Source organism: Remersonia thermophila, chromosome 1, assembly GCF_042764415.1.
Source record: "Remersonia thermophila strain ATCC 22073 chromosome 1, whole genome shotgun sequence".
NCBI lineage: Eukaryota > Fungi > Ascomycota > Sordariomycetes > Sordariales > Chaetomiaceae > Remersonia > Remersonia thermophila.
This window is the reverse complement of record NC_092217.1, coordinates 1,228,940-1,248,587: the sequence shown is the minus strand read 5'-3', so window position 1 is coordinate 1,248,587 and position 19,648 is coordinate 1,228,940. Positions and strand designations below refer to the sequence as shown.

Below are 19,648 nucleotides of genomic sequence, written 5' to 3'. Positions count from 1 at the left end.
ATATTGGTTTCTAGTACTCCGCGCTTTTATTATAAAATCTTTAGGAGTAAATCCTATTAATTAACCCTTTGTTTTAAATTACCTTCTAGATCCTGTACCAGCTTAATAGTATTTTAAAGGTTAAGAAGCTTCTGAAAATACTTAAAACGCTATCGTAACAGATTCTTCGTTAATCCGTTAGCTAGTATCTATACCGTTTAAAAGTATTCAATACTAAAAGTACCTTTTTCAACCTATTCTTTTACCTATATATTATAGATATCGACGTACTTTAAAGAGGTATTTATCCGTATTCTATCTTTAACTACTAGTCTAATTATATTAATATTATTATAGTAGATTACTTACGGCTCTCCGAAGTCTAAAGTAATATCCTTAAAAAGGCGTTATAATACTATAGTTTCCTTAGTAATATTTATAAACGCTGTTAGTTCAGCTTCTATAAATAAAGTAGTAACTGTTAACTACTTTACAGCCTTCTATACGATTATACTCCTAAAGAGTATTATTATATAGCCTTAGGTAGACCTTTAAGTATTAAAGTAATCGGTAAATAATACGTCCCTTATAATAAAGAGTATTTATAACTCGGTTTCCTTACTAATATATATAATCTTTAGATACTTTATTCTATACAGGTAATAAACTACCTAATACGCTGTAAAGACGTACTAGCGTAACGGATTTATTAAGAAATAAAATAGCTTTAACGTAGTAAAAGCTACGTTTAAACGAATTATAATAGCTATATAAAATATCGAACTAACAAGCTTTTAGAAAAACTTAATTTCATTGTTTAAAGCGGTCCCTTTATATTTAATAAAATTACCGGAGGGAAGTAGAATATAGGGTACGTAAACCGTAAGGTTAATATTAAACCTTTTAACTACCTTCTCGATATATTAGTTGTAGACTAAGAATACTTAGCGCTTTAGACGGTCCCTAATAATTCTTACGCCTAGAAACCATTTCGCTTCTCCCTTCTTATAAAGCTTGTACTTAACCTTAAAAGCATTTATAATACAGTTTGCTTTATCCGTATAGTCTCGATAGAAGAAGATAAAATAGTTATCGACGTAGAATACAATAGTAACCTTATATTAGTTATTATAGAAAAGGTAAAGCTCTTCTTTAAAGGCTTTAAAGCCTAGTTTATATAAAGTAGAGGAGAACTTTCGGTACTAGAGGAAAGGTAACTTTCGGAGTCTATAAAGGGCCTACAAAAATTAAATATATTTCTCTAGCTACTTATATCCTTCCGGGAGCTTACAATACACCGGCGCTTCCAGAAGAACATTTAAAAATACCTGTTTAACATCGAACTAATAGACTTTAAAGTTAAAGTATATAGCGATCGCTATTATAAAGCGAAATATATAAGCGGCGAGGGTAGTAGTATAAGTCGTTTCAAGGGTACTCTAACGTTATAGATCGCCTTTAATATAAATATATACCTTTGCTTTCTTAATATAACTATATTTATTAAACTTATATATAAATACCTACTTAAGAGGCAAAGGATGTCCTTTAGCCTTTACGCGGCAGATAATACGCTAAGTCTTCCGGTTAACGAGATTCCTAATCTCCTTATTGTAAGCTTCCAGGAACAGGTATTTAAATTTATAGTTCTCGATATCTCGAAAGCACTAAGGTACTTTAGTATTAGCTAGTTCTGAGAAATATATTTTTAGTATTTTAGGAGCAGTACCTAAGCGTTTTATAGACCTTTAGTTTACGGCCGCTACTACTACGTAGTAAATAATACGAGTTTAAAGGCTATTACCTTTATAAATAGAATTATCTAGGAAAAAGGTTATATAAAAGCTTTTCTAATATCTTTAATTCAGTAAATATATATTATCGTCTCGATATATCCCGAGTACGAATCCGATAAGTCTATACTTATCGTTATCGTCTTTACCTTTAAGCCCTTAACCTCTTTACTGTCTACTTTAACGTATAGCAGGCCTATATACCTTCCTAACGTATTTACGTTTAATACGGGCTGGATTAGGGTTTTATCTTTCTATAGTCTATTGTTTTATTATAGTATTTATAGTATAATAAACGCTTTGCAACGGTTTATAAATACCGTTTACTGGTTGTAAAAGCTCCTCTTTAACTATAAAGAGTCCTATAGTATTATTATTATAGGGGCTTAACAGAAGCGTACTAAGCTTTATAATTCTATTAGTAGGATACTAGTCTTTAGCTATTATATTTTTACGATAGGTATCGCTAGTATAAAGTTTAATATTTATAACCCTGCTAAGTCCTATATAAAGCGATAGAGGACTAATAAACGGCTTTAGGGTTAAGAGTTTAGTTATAAGCGATCCTGCTTTTAATAGCTTAATAGAGGTATTTACGAAAAGTATATTCTTTACTTATACTCCTACCCCCGAATTCTAACCCTTTAGCCGGTTAGAACTTATCTCTAGCCTTTTAGAAGATACTAAATATTCTAGACTCTTAGGGTTAACATCGTCGGGCTCTTTTACTATACTAGCGTCCCAATACTTTGTATCGGATTTAAACAGCTCTACAATATCCTTTATAATTTAGAACGGTTATAGGAATATATATTCCTTACTAGGTTTGTAGAAGAGCTTCTTATCGAAGATTATATTCCGCGTAATAATAACCCTTTTAAGCTAAAGAACCTAAATCCGATAGATATTAGTTGCCTAATACCTAACCAGATAACCGATATAGGCTTTCTTAGTTATCTTAAGCAGCTTCCGGTAAATATTCGCTTCTTATCGTTTATCGAATAGATATACCCAGTATCCGTATATATATAGGTTACTAAGGTAAGGCTTTAGATTTTACGTACGATTATCTATAAACTTAGGTTAATACTAACGGAAATATTACTAAAACTACGAATATAGTTTCTCGTTTAATAATTTCCAGTCGTTACGTTATAAAGGTGTAATGTTAATTAGCTAAGCAGCCGCTTTCGTAGCTTCTAGCTATAGATCGTGAAGCAGGCGGGCTCCGAAAAGTATAATAAGCCCTCTTTTAATAATCTTACGTCCTATATACTTAGATCCTCCATTAGCTTCCGAGGTATAGGTTAAAGTAAGTTTAAAATTAATCCCTAGGTTCTAAATCCAAACCTTATAATCCGTATACTCTTTATTACCGATAATACTAGTATCGTTATCCTACCGAATCTTACAGACTTTAAAGCTAAACTATATATTAACCTATAATACAGTATCTTTAATCTGTTTAGCTACGGTATACAGCGACTTAGTTATTAGAGTTTTTATAATTACTTTTCTACTCTACTCGTCTCTGATTATAAGCAGCTATTTTAAACCGTTAAACTTAGGATTAAACTTAAAGAGGTCCTAAATAATCCTCCAGAAGAGTCTTATAATACGGTTTTCAAAGGGTTGGTGTAAAATAACTCGAGTAGTGTATACCCGTATACAACTTTTACACTCCTTTCTTAGAATACTATCTACTTTATACCGAACTCCTTTAGCTACAGAAACGAGTCTTCGCATTACTTCGGGCCCTACGTATCCTATATACAAATACTATAAGCGCTTTATATCCTCTTTCTTAGGAAATAGCTTTTTCGATCGGGCGGCTAAACAAATTTTAATAGCAGCGAAAGATATAATTACAGTATACTTAGGCAAAGGAACCCTTAAGTAAACAGAACGAATATTATATTTAAGGAATACTAAATTATACTTACAGACCAACTATCTTATTACTAGACTACGCTCTATAGGGCTATAACGAAGGGTTCTATCCTACCCGTAATACTAAAGGCCTGCCCGCTTAAAAGCTACCTCTAATATAATATTAACGTAGAACCCGTTAATAAAGACCGTATCTTTCAGAATTAAATCCTTAGTATTAAAACCTCTATTACCGTTCAGTATATTCTTAAGCCTTTATCGCCTACAGGCTTATATTTAGAAAAAGGTTGTACCCGCCCCTATATAGTCGTCTAGGTTATCGACTTTATACTAAGATCCAGGCTTAAATTATAACTTATCGTTAACGATATAGACTGCTTTATAGTTATCTAGAAGAATAGAATTATAAAACGGGTAATAGTTAGTAATAAATATAGTATAGATACCGGAGGGAAGCTGAATTCTTACCTATAAGTCGTAGAGGATTACCGCTTTAACGAGAGGCCCCAAAAGTCTTTATTATTATTAAGTTTTAACTTAACTCCGACCGAACTAGGAAAGGGTTCTTTACTACCCAGTCCTAGTAGTAAGCACAGTACTCCGGGACCAGAGAGTCTTATCCCTTAAACTTATAACTCGTCTCTAAGGTCCGTCTATTAAAGCTTTATAAAGTCGTCGAAGATATATTAGCGTAGGCCCTAGGATATTACACTACCTCTCTCGCTTTTACTAGTTATAATAGCTTTAAAATTAAAACATTTAATCGGTATCTAATAATATTATTCGAGGATTCTGTATAAGCAGTTATAGTAAACCTTTAACGTTCGGTTTACTTTCCTATTTTAATTATTAGACTAGTTATAGCCTCGGTTACTGCCTTTTCTACTATTATTCCCGCTTTTTCCTCGTCTATAGCTACCCCTTAACCTAAAAAGCTTACCTTTACTGTTACCGCCATTTTTCTTATTAAACCCTTATTTTAATAGGTCTTACTAGTCAGATAACTGTCTACGTCCTCCGAAAGTAGCGTAAATATATAGTAAGATACGTACCCCGGCTCCGTTCTAAAAGAGAAATCGGTATAGCTAATCTATATATACTTCTATAGTTTCCTTAGGGTTGCCTTAGATAACTCTGTCGGCTAGGAATATATATTTAGTATAGGCCTATCCTAGAGTAATACGCTTCTAAACAATAGTTAAAAAGCTGTAATAGTTAGAAGATTAATTATATTAGTAACTCCGTTTATAAGTATATCGTAATACTCGTAGCGGAAGTCTATAATCTATTCGAAAGGGTCTATAGCTGTTTCGGCTCTGTTAAGAATGTTAAGGAAGGCTTTACAAAACGCCTCTATCCTTACCGCCTAAATAAGAATAATTTAGGCTTCCAGAATATACAAAACGTTATAATAGATCTATAGCTGTTTTATTAATATAAAAAGGTTAAAAGCGTTTTTAAACAGATCCTTCTAAACGGTATTAAGGATAAAATAATATACTGCGTTATAAACCTTCCTCCAGTTATTCGAGTCGTCTTACAGGGTCTTCAAGAAGTACTAGAGAAGGTTCTGCTCGTATACGTAGTCTATATCGGATTTAAAGGGTTCTCCTGGTTTTTCCGGTTTAAAGCCCCTTTCCTTTAGATTAGTATTCTACTAATCCTAAAGCTCTTACTAGTATTAAATCCTAAGCTACTGCTAGACCTTTAAGTAAACGTTTGTATAAGACGGCTCTTAATTATTATTAAGGATCTTCAGAACCGTCTTAACGTTTACTTCTAATCTATAGATCTGCTATATACCGTAGGTATAAGCTTCGTTTCAGACGTAATCGAACCATCGTCCCTAGTTACGGAAGGTCTCCAACCGTATAACGCTAAAAGTATAATCCTTAAGGACTAAGTCTATCTTACTAAGGAAGGTACTTTAATAGTTAGCAACGGGTTTTAAGAGAGAGAGGAGAAAATAAATAAGCTAAGCGCCTTGAAGATTGATTTAAGGGCTTATAATAAGAAGGGGAGGTTCTCTTTCTACGTAGCAGGAAAGCACCGGGCTTATAACTGTAATAGCCCGGACCTGTAAGAGTATATACGGCGGAAAGAAGTGGTTGGAAGCTGTTGTTCAAAAAAAAAAAACAACTATCTAATATGCCTCTCCTAAAGGCTCCTTATATACACGATAGATGCCCAGAATAGCGGTCTGAACAGGCAGAATGCCTGCTGGGGTTCAGGACCAGGGCATAAGTCCCCATAGATCCTGTCACAACTGTGTATTAGTTACTGAGTACGGTAACTACCAAGACAATTAATTGAGCCAAGGGGTCGGAGAGGAAGGTTGCCCACATGCTTTGGATTACAACGTGCCACTATGTTTGGCAGCATGGTACACCGTACAGCAACGTCAGAACACAGCGATAACCCATCCATCCGTCAACTCCCTCTGCCCTCACTCGATGAGATGAACCACCGACAGATGCCTCGCTAAAACGACCGATAATTAGAGGTGCCGGACCTCCGCAAGCGAAATGCCTAGGACCAAATAAACAACAGGACGAAAGAAACGACGTGATCAAGCCCGACCGGGTCTCCGGCATCCAATGCGCGCGACAGTCTTCCTCGGTGATTTGACGGGCTTGACAACCTTGGCAGCCCCCGGCTTCCTCCCGCGCTTCTTCGGCTCGCCGTTGCCGTTGGTCGTGGTAGAAGCGGCCGCCGCCTTCCGAACCGACACCCTCTTCGCAGCAGCCTCCTTGGCCTCCTTGGCTTCCCTGGCCTTCTTGGCCGCCTCCGCGTCCTCGGCCTTCTTCTTCTCGATATCAAACTTGCGGACCAACTCGAGGGCGCCCGTGAGGTTCTCCTTGGGCTCCCACGTATTGTCGCTCTCCGGGTAGTTCTTCCACTTGACCAGATACATATGCTTCATTGTATCCGCATCAATGGCGGAATCCACGATCGCCTCGACCTCGTACTCGCCTTCTGGGGTCTCTTCCTCGGATTCAGCTTCTTCGGACTTCGGAGAGCGACCGCGCCGGCCTGGGGTCTTCGCAGGAACCTGATAGTCTGCGTTAGAAGAATGTTGGTAATTCACGACATCCGTAGAACTCACAGCGGCGGCACCGCGGCGACGACGGGTCTTGTTCTCGCTCGCAGCAATGCGCTCGCCAGTAACGATAGCAGCTGAACGAGCGGGACGACCACGCTTACGCACCGGCGTGTCCCCTGCCTCCTTATCCTCTTCCCCTTCGGCCGCTAAAGACTTGCGCCTGGCGGAGCCTCTCCCAATGCTCTTTGCTGAGGCTGGCGTCTTTGCACGAGCCTCAGATGCGTTACCGAGCGATGGGCGCCCACGTTTCTTAGCGGAACTAGCAGTGGCGGTGGGGGTGGCGGCAGCAGCAGCGGCGGCGGCCTCTGCAGACTTGATGTCGGCTTCAATTTCCGCTTGGAGATCCATGTCCGCTTCTGGAATGTCGCTTTGGATCTGGTCACCCAGCACGACAACGCTCAGACCCTGCTGGTCTTCAGCGATTTGGTAGTCATCGTCGCCATGGTCCTCCTCCACGCTGCTGTCGGGATTGTGTCAGCCGCTCGCCCCGTCCGAACGATCAAGAGACACAACTCGCGCGCCGAGCAAAAGCAACGCACAAGATGAGCCGTCCGTTGTGATTTCTTCCGTCGCCTCCATGGCCCAGGGCTTCCAGGAAAATAAAGGCAAAGGATCGCATCAAAAAGAAGGCGCAGTGCTCCAGGAAACAGAGCCGTAATGAAAAGAACGAAGTCCATCGGGACGACTGTGACGGGACAAGACTTACTACAAGAGATCGGACTGAATGAGGGGCAGATCGCCCTCAGCAAGAAAATCCTCGGCGAACGGCATACCGAATGCTTGCTGCGTGGTCTTCCAGAGATACTGTATGAACTGTTGCGACGCAAGGGGTCGTGAGTCGCGCCGAGAGGCGCGTGGAGTGAAATGTTGCGACGCCACGGTAAGATTGTTACGAATCTGTCGACGCTGACGATCTGCGCTGCGTTGTTGGAATAGAAAATGATTCGAAGAATACCATAAAAAATGAGAAGGGTATTATGCAGCCTTGCCTTGCGCAACAAACCGAGGTGAGTCGCAGGTTCAGCGACTGGCGCACGTCTGGTGATAAACAATGGCAGGTTGCGTAAAGCCGAAACACCTAACTGGTACACAATGATGTAAGCATCCAGTTTCGTTGCAATGGCCAAAGTTGCGGGTTAAGCTGCGAGGTCAAGAAGGCAGAACATATTGATAGGGTTAGGGTTATATGCCCGTTGGTGAAAACCAGGCACTACCAGACGATGGAGCCGCACTCTGCTGGTCTGGAACACTCGGGTAGTTGCTAAATGTATCACATCAGTCAAGTTCTGGATCCGAGAGATACCTTCCAGTAATACAAGACGTCATCAATCGCAGTGGTCTGGAAACTGGAGCGAGTGCTCACCCTCAATATCGCATCGCACGACATTACATAGAAAGGAGGATCCCAATCATAAAGAACTCGGGTTTTTCGTTGGTGTTAGTAACCTACCGCTGATGAGATGCTACAATTTGACATGAGGATTTAAAACACTCAAGGCTGGCATAGTGGCACTCATAGCATGGGTATATGACACTCAATTCTCATTAGCGGCCATTCACATGCCATGGTATCCCTGACGAAAGCCCAGAGTTCGCAAGTCTTCTGAGTCCCTCCCTCCCCCGGGTTAATCCAAGTCATCGCTGTCACTAGCATCGTCGGGCAACTCCTGAATCCGACCCTCCCGATATGCCTGCGCTACGGGGTTCTCAACATTCACCACGCCGGTCGACCTCAGCCTGGACCATCTCTCGTTAGCAACTTTGCCACCAGACACGCTCACTTCTCGGGCAGGGTGGGACGTACCGTTCAAACAAAACAAACAGCCTCTCCGCCTCCCTCTCCTTCTCCTCGTCCGTCATGTTCGGCAGCTCGGGGAACTTCTCCTCGTCCAAAAACTGACCCGTGATCGGATTGATGGGCCGGCTTGGGCCTTCTGCCGTCGACGAGCCCTCGCCCGCCTTCCGTACCACCTCCTCAGGCATGGCGATGCCTTTATCGAAGAGGAATCCCGAGGCATAGCCGTACCCGACGTTCTCAACAAACTTGCCAGCATCGCCGCCCGACAGGTCGAAGTATAAGTTGCCAACGGCGTTTCGGAACTGAGGCGCCAAGGCATTGGTCCAGTTGCGCAGCAGACGCGAAGGGAGGGTCTCGGTTTTGCCCAGGACCAGCTTGCGGTCCTCGTCGGTAGGGAGGAGTTGGGAGCGGATGGAAGCGCCGACGTCGTTGTCATCGGTGCTCTTCTCGCTGTCGCTGGCATTGTTGTTGGGCGATGGGGCGTTTTTGTAGAGGTTGGACAACGCGCAGAGCAGCGGGCTGACGTTCTGGTCGAGTTGGTCGTCGGTGTAGATCTTCATGGCGAGATCAAGCAGCTGGATGAGGCGGTCTGTGACGCGGGAGGGCGCGGTGGTCGGGTAAAGAGCGGCCTGGGCGGACGGGCGGGATAGGTCCAGGTTCAGGAGGGGGTTGATGAGAAGGTTGAAAGGAGGGTCCAGCGGGGAGCTTGCTGGGGCGGGCGGGTGGTCGAGGAGGATGGCGGCGATATGCGAGAGTGCGCCGTCAAAGGAGGCGAGGTGGGACTTGGCAAAGTTGGTGACATTGAAGACGAGCTTGAGCGTCTCGGCCAGAGCCATGGCCGGCATGGGGTCGGCGGCTGTGGCATTGGCATTTGGCCCTCCGGCTAACCTCTTGGCATGTCGAGATAGGTTCTGAATGATGGAGGCGGCCAGGTCGTGGTTGTCGATGAGTTTCGGTAGGTCCACGGTGGTGCCGTAAGTGGTCAGCAACAGGAGCCTGGAAGCTAGGAATTCATCCTCCGGGCTCTCGCTCTTGAGCTTGGTGCATGCCTTGAGCTCGCATCCGAGGTCGACAAATATCTGCCGAGTCTCGGCTTTGAGGAACAGGGCATTGCAGAGAACGCGCAGGGCGTTCCTCGATGTGGTCTCTGATGGGCTGTCAAAGGCAAACTTGGTGAGTGTCTCAATGCCCTGCGAATGTGTCAGAACTAAACATTTAGAAAGGTGAATATGGGAGCATGCCTCTTTGGTGAAGATGGGATCGGCGAAGCTGGGGTCACGCCCGTAGATCTTGAGTTCCTCAAGAGCAGCATCCCGTTCTGTGTCGACTTAGCCGCCGTGTCCCTCGTCCAACGAACTGCTCGGCTGAGGACGAACCTTGGGACTGAAGGGAGTTGGTTTTGAGATCTTGGTTGAGCTTCTCAAAGAGGGCCTTCACTGCGTCTCGCTTGGCTTGCCAGAGAGTCAGTCATGTCACCAGCCTGGGTATCCGAAACGTGATGCGAGCCTACCTGGCCCCGTGAGGGTTCCGACCAAGGCGAATGAAGGATTGTGGGCCATGGCAACAGCCGGCAATGAAGAATTACAGAGGCCTTTGGAGGTTCCAGATGACGCTTTCTGATTCGGCTGCCTCGATTCTCGCTCTCCGGTGTTCTGGAGGAATGCGATTCAGGGGAAATCTGGTTGATGATGGGAGATGCTTGCGTCAGGTTGATACAAGCCAGCCCCACCAGCCTTCAAGGTGCAACCTCCCAAGACGAGCGGGGTCCGCTGAAGACAGAAGACGGCAGAACAATGCCAGTATGCTTCCCAAGCAGGTATTTAGCACACCCAATACCGAATGGCTGACTATCAAGTTGGACGAAGGCTTGATGCTCCCATAGGTAGGTACAGTGAACTTGGATTTCCCTCATGTCAGGGTCCAAGGGCGACCTTGAGTCTTGTCTTCCATCACGTTGTTTTCGTTCCAACCCCCGTTAATTACTGCATCCATCTCCAGCAAGAGATGAAATGCGGAAATCGATGGCTTCTCCATGGAACTTCCAGCAGAAAGCCCTGTTGAGCGACCGACTTCTCCAGCGGCCGTGCCTCCCCTGGGAGCCTTTCGCTGGCCTCGACCAAACGGGTCGCCTGCCTGGGGCCGGGACCAGGGGTAGGCAAAAGCGGGAGGCTGAAGTGTGGAGCCAACATGTGGGGCTTTGGGCTGCCGATGAAAGGGCAAAGTGGTTGCGCGCGATGCAGACGCGCGTTCCGCGAATTTAAGGTTACGCGACCGCGTCAAAGTGCCTACCGTCGGTAGAGCTTTGACCGCCCCAATAACTGCCTGGGCATCCCAGCAACTTTGCACACCTTGCTGAATCTTCCTCCCCTTCAAGGCTGCCCGCCCCGTTCGCTCGTCCATCGTGGCATCGCACCACGACGGCTAGTTAGAAAGTCAACTCGTCGCTCTCTTGTCTCTGTCGCCTTTCCGTGTTGCGGTGTTGACATACGGCGCTTGGGGTGCCTTCGATCCTTTGTTTTTTCTTGTTCCTTGCCATCCGTTTGTCCTTGCACCCTTCTCGAGCCTCTCGAGATATCCGACCTCGATGCACCTGCGGCCCGACCAACACGTCTGAGACGCGTTCCTTGCTCGAGGGACGCAGCAAGCCTGTGTCTTCTCTCGCCGAATCCATCAGCGCGACAGCATGTCGTCTCCCGTAGTGCTGTCGTGTTTCTTGAGTTCGCTGCCCGAGAGACCACCGACTCCGCCCCGCGAAGCCCAGCATGACGGCACATCCACCACGAGGCCTCCACTCGCTTGCGTCGACGCCGGACTGAACATTCACACCCCTCCCGGATTCCAGTCACCATCCTCCTCCGTCGCCGCATCGACATCCAAACGTCGGAAGAAGGTCGGCTTTTCGGCCCAGGCCGAGTACAAGGAGCCCCCAGTCTACGCCGACGGCGTCCAGCACCCGACCCCAGTGTCTCTTCCCCGGAGCGCATCGAAACCCGTCAAGTCGATCCTCAAACCCACCGTCCACTCCCCCAACATCCTCGCACCGACCGCCGCCAACGGAGATCTCGCCGATTCCCCGGTCAACCTGGCCACCATGTTGGAGTCTACCCTCCAGCAGCTCGCCGGCGGTGACCGCGACTCGAAACTCGATGCGTACCTGATGATGACGAGGGCATGGAAGGCATCCAATAACCTCCCGGACCGCGTCGCTTTGCAAGAGAAGATGAGCCTCTTCACCCAGTTCATGCAGCGGGATATCTTGGCCAAGACGCCCGAAGGCAATGTCGACAGCTCTCTCGTCAACCACGCCCTCACCCTGCTCAACACCTTCCTGCACTTTCCCGCCATCGCCTCAACCATCTCCAACGACTTCGCCGTCTTCATCATCGAGCACTGCATACGCTGTTTTGGGGACCCCACCACCCCCAAGGACACCGCTCGTCGTCTCATGCAGGTCATCTCGCTTCAGAACTTCTCGGCCAAGGTGATGACGTCGGATCGGGTGGGGAGGCTGGTCTCATCGCTGCGCAGCATCGAGGAGCACATCCAGGGCAAGAGCATCGTCCTGTCGCGGGTCCTCATCTACCGCAAGCTCGTCCAGCAATCGAAGCAGCTCATGATCATCCACTCGGACTGGCTCGTCGATCTGTTTACCGACATGCTCAGCCACCTAAAGGACATCCGATCCGCCGCCGTTGCCCTGGGTTTGGAGGCCGCCTACAGCATCGGTCACGAGAAGCAGCTCGCGCGCAAGGTCATGGAGCTTCTCAATACCTCCCACGAGGACCGCCGATACCTGCAATACTACGAAGAGAGGCTCGCGTTCATGACCAAGGACAAGCACGAATCAGCCGTCGTGCCCCAAATCTGGAGCGTCATCACCCTCCTGCTCCGCATTCGCCTCGACAAGTGGGAGCACGCCAGGCCTTGGCTCCAGATCATTCAGAACTGCTTCAACAGCCCCGACTTCCCAACCAAGATCGCCGCCAACCAGGCCTGGGGCCGCCTGGTCTATCTCATGCACTTTGAGGAGCAGGGGTTCCTAAAGAACCTGGCCACGCTGTCGGCGCCTCTCGTCAGTCAGCTTCGGCGGAAAGGCTCCGGCAAGACGTCGGAGGAGCTTCGGCGCGCCGTCCTGGGTGGTATCTGTAACTTCTTCTACTACTCCTTCCGGCCCAATGCTCCTTCAACGCACCTCGACACGTACTGGGATGCCAGCGTTAGGCCGGTCTTTGCGAAGCTGCTGGACCCGGCGGCCGAGACGGCTGAGGACAACCTCCGTCAGGCGAGCACCATCCTGGCAGGCTTGTTGGACTGCACGACCCCTCGGATGTGGAAGGTTGATCGCATCGTGGATCCCGCGTTTGTCAAGCCCGAAGAGCTCCCTGCCGTCGACTCCAAATGGGTCAGGCGCAACGCGGGCCGCGTCTTCAGCGTGATGGAGCCCATCCTCTCACGAGAGTTCGTCGCCCTCTCCCGGCCCGACAGCACAGCTCGTCGCCTCTGGCAATCCTTGGTTTCGAGCGTAGCTTCGGCCGCAGCCAAGGAGATCAAGGTCTCCCGGGATACGACAGTCTTCGTCACGGAGGCTCTCGCCGTTTTGGACAAGCTCTGGAAGCGCGGGTTGGCGGGCGAGGGCAAAGGCGGCGCGACCGACTTCCTTCTCGCGACGCAGGCCTACGTGGACACAATGGTCACCCTGCTCGGCCTTCTACCCTTCACCGAGAAGACTGGCAAACACCAACCCTCAACCAAGGTTCCCCTTTCCACCCTCTTTTCGCTCTTGTCGAATGCTCCACCAGGTGTTCCCGATGACAAGGAGTTTGCCGACTTCTTCGCCCGTGTTTTTGCCCCATTCTTCGCGTCCAAGGGAGCGAAAGCGAAAATAGACCTCGCGCTGGAGCTCATGTCCACCATCCCGATGGAGATTTCGAGGCCCTATGGAATGTGGCTCTTGGTGGCTCAGAACATCTCCGGCTGGCTCGAGCCCGACCAGCATAGCCACCGCTCGACGAGCACGGGAGGCGAAACCCCTATCGGGCATGAGTACCGTGACATCGTCAAGGTCCTTGAGCGCGGCATCAGGTCGACGCCGAATCTCCCGCCGAAGCACTGGGAATCCCTGTTCTATGCGACGTTTGAACGCGTTCGCGAAGAGACGGGAGACGCGGGGGTGGCGATTGTCATCATCGAGCCCCTGGCCAAGGTGTTGGCTGACCTGTTCGCGGCTTCAGGGTCCGTGGAGGCATCCGCGGCCTGCGTCAAGTATGTGACGGAACTCGTTTCGGTAGCAACGCAGCCGCGCGACCGGCAAGCCGTGGACGCGGCTCGGAAGCGGCTCTGGGGTACCAGCCTGGCCGGCTCCCGTTCTGCCTCGTTTGACACGTTCGACAATCTTTACAAGGCCGTTAACGAGGTTCTGGCGCATCTCTACGCTCACTCGGACCCGATCGACTCCGACTCGGCGGTTCAGCTGTTCAAGGAGATCGGGGGCTTCTTCGATCGATGCAACCGCCAGCTCTTTTTGAGGGCCATGATGTCTCTCCAAGATGGACTTTTGGTTTGGTTCCAAGACGGCAATCGCTTGCTTGGTGGCCAGACGCCCTCCGTCCTCGCGGCTGTAAGTGGATCGTGTTCCCCTCTCGCCCTACCGATGCTAACAAGAGCAGATGAAACTCGTCTGGGATAAGCTCTCCAACCTTGTTTCCGACATGGAGCACCCCGAACAGCAGCTACAGAGCCTCGAACGCTTCTTCTGCGCCTCCCTCGCCTCGTGCCACCGGAGCATCGTTAACTCGGCCATCTCTCTGTGGAACAGGCTTGCTGCGAGCGTCGATCATCTGGAGTACCCAGAGGAGCTTAAGGCTGCTCTGATGCAGATGCAGGCTCATGCAGACATCATGCTCCCAGGTCTGGACGCGTCCAGCGTTGAGTGTGCTGGGCAGCAGCTGTCATTCGTGGACTCCTTTGACGACCTGAGCTTGCCAATGCCGCCCTTGCACTCCAGCAGCCGGAGAGCAACCCCCGTGCCGGCCCTTGCGAGCCGGCCGGGAACTGGACATGGGGAGAAACCGTCGGGAGACCAGATCGTCTCATTCAACCAGCGAAGCACACGTTCTCGTGCCAGGCATGACGACTCCCAGATCCAGTTTCAGCCCATCGAACCGTCGGTCCCGAGCAGCCCTCTCGAGTCACAGGTCTTGACGGAGCACCAAAAGGAAGTCCGGGATCGCCAGCGCGAAAACTCTCTTCTCTTTCCTGAGATCGGCTCAAGCCCTGGGCCGAAGGGAACTCGGCAGAACGCCCCCGTGGGCCCTCGAACCAGACAGGCCACGACACCTGAACGACAAAGACGGTTTGACGACTACATCTCATCGACGCCAACCCCTCGCCGCGGCCAGGTGACGGTTATGACGGAGAACGACCTGACGGATCCTCCTTCATCGCCGCCGGAGGTCCGGGGGAACCCGCTCGCAGCCGAGATAAGGTCGAGGTCTGTTAGTCATAGCATCCTCGATGAGTGGCAGTTTTCGTCGTCGCCAGTCTCTGGCTCGCCCAATCCGAGTCGCCAACAGGCTGTCGTTCCAGACCCGACGAGCCGCCGCGGCTGGATCAGCGTCGTCCACTTGCCAGAAGTTGTGGATGAGGCTGAAGTACCCAGCAGTCCTATGAACGCAGGAGAGACGACCCTGCCAGAGCCGGCCGTGGATGAGGTGATTGAGGATAGCATGATCCTTGGTGCTGCTCAAGAGCCGCAACCCGCAGCCATCATGGCGCCTCGGCAGCAGCCTGCCAGATCCGTTGCTCCGGGACCAACCACGCCTCGGCGCTCGGCGCGGATTTCGCAGATGCAGGCCCAAGAGACCCCGACTTCAAAGTCCGACGGCGAAGAGTTTGTGGATGCCCCGACGAGCCCGTTGCCCAAGACGCCGACGCGGCAGAACGAGGCGGCCCGAAACTCGACGACCCTGGCGGATCCTCCGCTAGCTCAACCGCCTGCGTACCCGATTCCGACGGACAGTACGACATCGTTTGATGGGGGCATCAACGACTCGGCGCTCCTGGAGCTTATGGGCGAGATGGACGCCAACGGACCCGAGGGCGCCGACCATCCCCCGGTCTCGGCCTCCGCATCTCCCGAAAAACGCGAGGTATCACCCGTTGCGGAATGCATTGTTGTCAAGGAAAGCCCGTCGAAAAAGAAGAAGCAGCCTGCTCCTGTCCTGTCGCGCAAGACCAGGAGCAGCTCGGCGGCTGCATCCCCGGTGAAGTCTCCAGTCAAGCTCGCTGCCGAACCGGTGGTGCCGTTCCGCGTAACCAGGAGCAGCTCGATGGCGTCTCCGTTGAAGGCCATCGCCGAGCCGCCCGCGGAGGAGCTGCCGTCGGCACCGAGCTCTCAACGAAGGACTCGAGGAGGACGGGGTCAGAAGCGCAAGCGAACCACGTCCAAGGCCCAGGAGAGCAGCCCGAAGAGACTGTGCCGCAACGACAGTCAAATCAGCAACGCGACAGCAGACCGTCAAGAGCTGCCGTCACAGACTGGGGATGTCGAAGTGGCCGATTCAGGCGAGATGAAGTTCGCGTTCGCCCCGGAGAATCTCGACGGGGAGTCGCCCGAGGAGCGGATCCCCAGCTCGTCGGCAGAGCTGGCTGCGCCGCAGAGCACCGGGGAGGGTGCGTCCCAAGAAGTTGCAGCCGCCGGTGATGACACAGCGATGGAGGTGGAAAGCGACCACGACGTGCAGTCGCAGATTGCGCTCGAGTTCAGCCACAGCTGCCGTCAGGATATTACCGGGGAGGATCCAGCATCGCAATCCTCTGTTGAAGAGGCCATGGCGGTGGATCTTCCGGCAGATGTTGCTCAAACCACCACCAATGATCCCGAGGACAAGGAGCAGTCCCAGCCCGCTCTTGTCACCGCAGACGTGGTGGGTGAGATGACGACCACAATTGTTGAAGACACGACGACGACGACGCCGTCGCCGCCGCCGCCGGCATCGGCCGAGGCGAGCCAGGCGCAAAAGATTCTGGACCTGTTCCGGAGCGGCCTGGACGAGCTCCGAACGGCACGGTTGTCAAGGGAGGACGTGTACAAGATTGAAGATGTGTTTATGGACTTGAGGAAGGAGTTGATTGAAGCGGAGCGGCGCGCAAGGGCGTCGATGTAACGCGGGGGTTGGCTTGTACTATTGAGTGAGCACTTGGTTGATTGTGGGAGTTTAACATTGCATGCTCGTCATGTTAATCATGGTCATTGTTGGTGGCGTTCAGGTTGGGTTGGGTTGGTTGTACAGGGAGTAACCATTGGTCGTAGACTCACGGATGGTATGGAGTTTGGGCTTGGTATTTTTTGAGAGCACAGCAAACAACAAAACATGGGCATTTGGAGATTTTGTTAGACGGAATACCTGCACCGAGGGCACCCAGAGAAGACTCAGGTTATAATGATAATAGTACAACGAATGATGGCGGCCGAACAAAAGCTACTTGAGACGCGGCACGACGATCTGTTCCGGCGAGGCTGGGTGCGAAGAGGATGAGAGGCTCTGGCTCCCGTGGAACGGTCAAAACCAATTTGAGCGTTCCAGGTGAACAGCGACCTGAAGCAGACGGTGACGCATCCAGCTGAGATGCTAGGTAACTACCTAGGTAGCTGAGGTAGAGCGTCGTGTTTCAGGTGATGGTTGTTTCTGCACGTGTAGGTATGGTTCTTGTCCCCGCTGCCTACCGACCTACGGTGCCACCCTTTCTTCGCTTATAGCGGTAGTACTGTGTAGGCACCTGGGTACCTTGACGTTGTACTCTGTACCACCTCGGAGACAAGGAGGGGCGGGGGCGGGGAATGGAAGCCTCGGAATGTTCCATGCCTTGCGATGGAAGCTCAGCCCCGCTCTGAACCTGTATCTTCATCCTTGGGCTGTGACTGGACTTCTGCGACGCCCAGACTACGCAGTAGAAGCTAATGTGCCTAGGGATCCAGTAGCGCCCGACTTCTTCCACCTGAAGCTGATGGATGGTTTGGTCTGCTTTCGCAGAGACAACCTTCATGTTGCTTGCTGCCTCTCCCGGGTTGGAGAAAAAGCCTTACGTGTGTAGACGTCAACAGATGCTACCCTCCTTTTTCTTTTGTTGTTGTACTCTTTGGAACAACCCCCCCCCTCCCCTTCCCCCTCCCCACCCCCCAAGCCTAAGCCTAAGCTCCTCCCCTCCACACTCCTGAAAGTGAAACACACTACCCCGCAGTGGCCGACGACCTTCAACCATCCCTGCGTCAAGTCCCGCACTTGATGACTTGATGACCCCCCCCCCCCCCCCCTTTTCTCGCACTGACGTGACACTCTACCAACCAAACCACCACCACAGCACAATACACCTAGCCTGGAGCCTCACTTGGATCGCTGTCGCCTGGAGGAAGCGACCCGCATATATATTCTCCTTTTGTGCTCTGTCCACCTGCTAGAAAACCTTGTATCAAATCACCGCTCCCCCTCGGTGAATTCTCCCCCGCACCTCGTCCTTGACCACGAACCCCTGAAGATCAGAGCACCGGCTCTCCAAGCAACCCCAACCGCTGCGCACACCAAGCCATCCGCAGCGGCACAACCACCACAGGATCCTCCAGACTCCTCAAGCTCCCCCCAAAAATGGTTGAACGCGCCAACAAGCCCAAGACCCTAGTCTCGACGCCGGGGTTCGCGCCCCAGGCCACCGTCACCTTCTCCGAGGACAACTCGCGCGTGCGCGCCGAGCTCCCTACGGGCGAGAGCGTCGAGGTGCTGCTCCACGGCGCGACCGTCATCAGCTGGAAGGACGCGGCGGGCGACGAGAAGCTGTGGCTTAGCGACGCGGCCAAGCTGGACGGGAGCAAGGCCGTGAGGGGAGGCATTCCGCTCGTTTTCCCCGTACGTTTCCTCCCCGCCCCCCTCCCTGGATGCCCTCGATGGGGGTTGAGCTCCGTTCCGTGCTGACCACCAACCCCCGTTGTGTGCTCGCCAGGTCTTTGGCACCGCCCCCGACCACGAACAGACCAAGACGCTCCCGCAGCACGGCTTCGCGCGCACGTCTCGCTGGGAGTTCCTCGGCAAGTCGACGTCGGAGGACTCGTTCTCCCTGTCGTCGGCCTCGGTCAAGCTCGACTTTGGCCTCAGCTCGGCCGCCGCGGGGCTGGACCCGCTGGCCCGCGAGCGCTGGCCGTACGCCTTCAACCTCATCTACAGCGTCACGCTCACCCGCGACAGCCTGAGCACGGGCCTCGTGGTGACCAACGACGGGGAGAAGCCGTTTGACTGCCAGGTGCTCTTCCACACCTATCTCCGCGTCAAGGTTCGTACGAGGGAAACAGAGACACGCCGGTTTCCTCCCCCCCCCCCCCCCCTGGCCCGAGGTCGATCGCTTGCGCCGGGGCGCTCGCTCACATCAAGGCTTTTTTTTTTTTTTTTTTTTTTTGGACAGGACATCAACGAGGTGGCCATCGCCGGCCTCGCCTCGACCCCGTACGTCGACAAGGTCTCCCCCGCCGCCTCGGCCCCGCACGACGACCCCCTCGCCATCGCCGCCGAGACGGACCGCGTCTACACGCCGGCCTCGGCCTCGGCCGCCGTCACCGTCTCCGAGTCGGGCGAGCCCAAGTTCCGCATCACCCGCGACAACCTCAGCGACGTGGTCGTCTGGAACCCGTGGACCGACAAGGCCGCCGGCATGGCCGACTTTGAGCCCAAGGACGGGTTCCGCCAGATGCTGTGCATCGAGCCGGGCAGCGTGAGCGGCTGGCAGGTGCTGGAGCAAGGGGATGCGTTTGAGGGCGCGCAGACCATTACCCTGGCGTAGCTCGCCGCCGTGAGGAGGAGCGACGAGAAAGGGGGAGGAGGAGGAGGAAAGGAAAGGAGCGTTTTGTGAAATGGGAAGGGAGAGAGAGAGAGAGAGAGAGAGGTGCGAAGAGAGGATGGGAAGACGGGGTTTTTTGAAGGAGCCTGGAGTTTGAACTTTATACCATCATTATCATCATCATCATCATCATCATACCATGGATGGTTAGTAGAACCGAACGTCTGTTGAAATCCGACGCATCGCGGCAATGTTGATCGACAG

The 19,648-nt window shown here is 51.2% G+C and overlaps 4 protein-coding genes across 4 annotated transcripts; 2 read left to right on the top strand and 2 right to left on the bottom strand.

Annotated features, from left to right (window-relative positions):
* Window positions 1-6,231: 6,231 nt before the first annotated feature.
* On the bottom strand, window positions 6,232-7,536 carry VTJ83DRAFT_362 (uncharacterized protein; the record flags this gene model as incomplete). Its single annotated transcript, XM_071010018.1, has 3 exons — window positions 6,232-6,714; window positions 6,769-7,225; window positions 7,472-7,536. 3 exons carry the CDS (start codon window positions 7,534-7,536, stop codon window positions 6,232-6,234), a joined length of 1,005 nt encoding a protein of 334 aa, XP_070869715.1.
* An 854-nt stretch (window positions 7,537-8,390) lies between these two features.
* Window positions 8,391-10,122, bottom strand: VTJ83DRAFT_361 (uncharacterized protein; the record flags this gene model as incomplete). The annotated part of the gene is made up of 5 exons (XM_071010007.1): window positions 8,391-8,502; window positions 8,570-9,753; window positions 9,805-9,881; window positions 9,940-10,014; window positions 10,074-10,122. The coding sequence occupies 5 exons, from the start codon at window positions 10,120-10,122 to the stop codon at window positions 8,391-8,393; spliced, it is 1,497 nt and encodes a 498-aa protein (XP_070869714.1).
* A 1,124-nt stretch (window positions 10,123-11,246) lies between these two features.
* On the top strand, window positions 11,247-16,728 carry VTJ83DRAFT_360 (uncharacterized protein; the record flags this gene model as incomplete). Its single annotated transcript, XM_071009996.1, has 2 exons — window positions 11,247-14,180; window positions 14,230-16,728. 2 exons carry the CDS (start codon window positions 11,247-11,249, stop codon window positions 16,726-16,728), a joined length of 5,433 nt encoding a protein of 1,810 aa, XP_070869713.1.
* A 1,476-nt stretch (window positions 16,729-18,204) lies between these two features.
* Window positions 18,205-19,387, top strand: VTJ83DRAFT_359 (uncharacterized protein; the record flags this gene model as incomplete). Its single annotated transcript, XM_071009984.1, has 3 exons — window positions 18,205-18,462; window positions 18,557-18,883; window positions 19,013-19,387. The coding sequence occupies 3 exons, from the start codon at window positions 18,205-18,207 to the stop codon at window positions 19,385-19,387; spliced, it is 960 nt and encodes a 319-aa protein (XP_070869712.1).
* Between the last annotated feature and the right edge of the window lie 261 nt (window positions 19,388-19,648).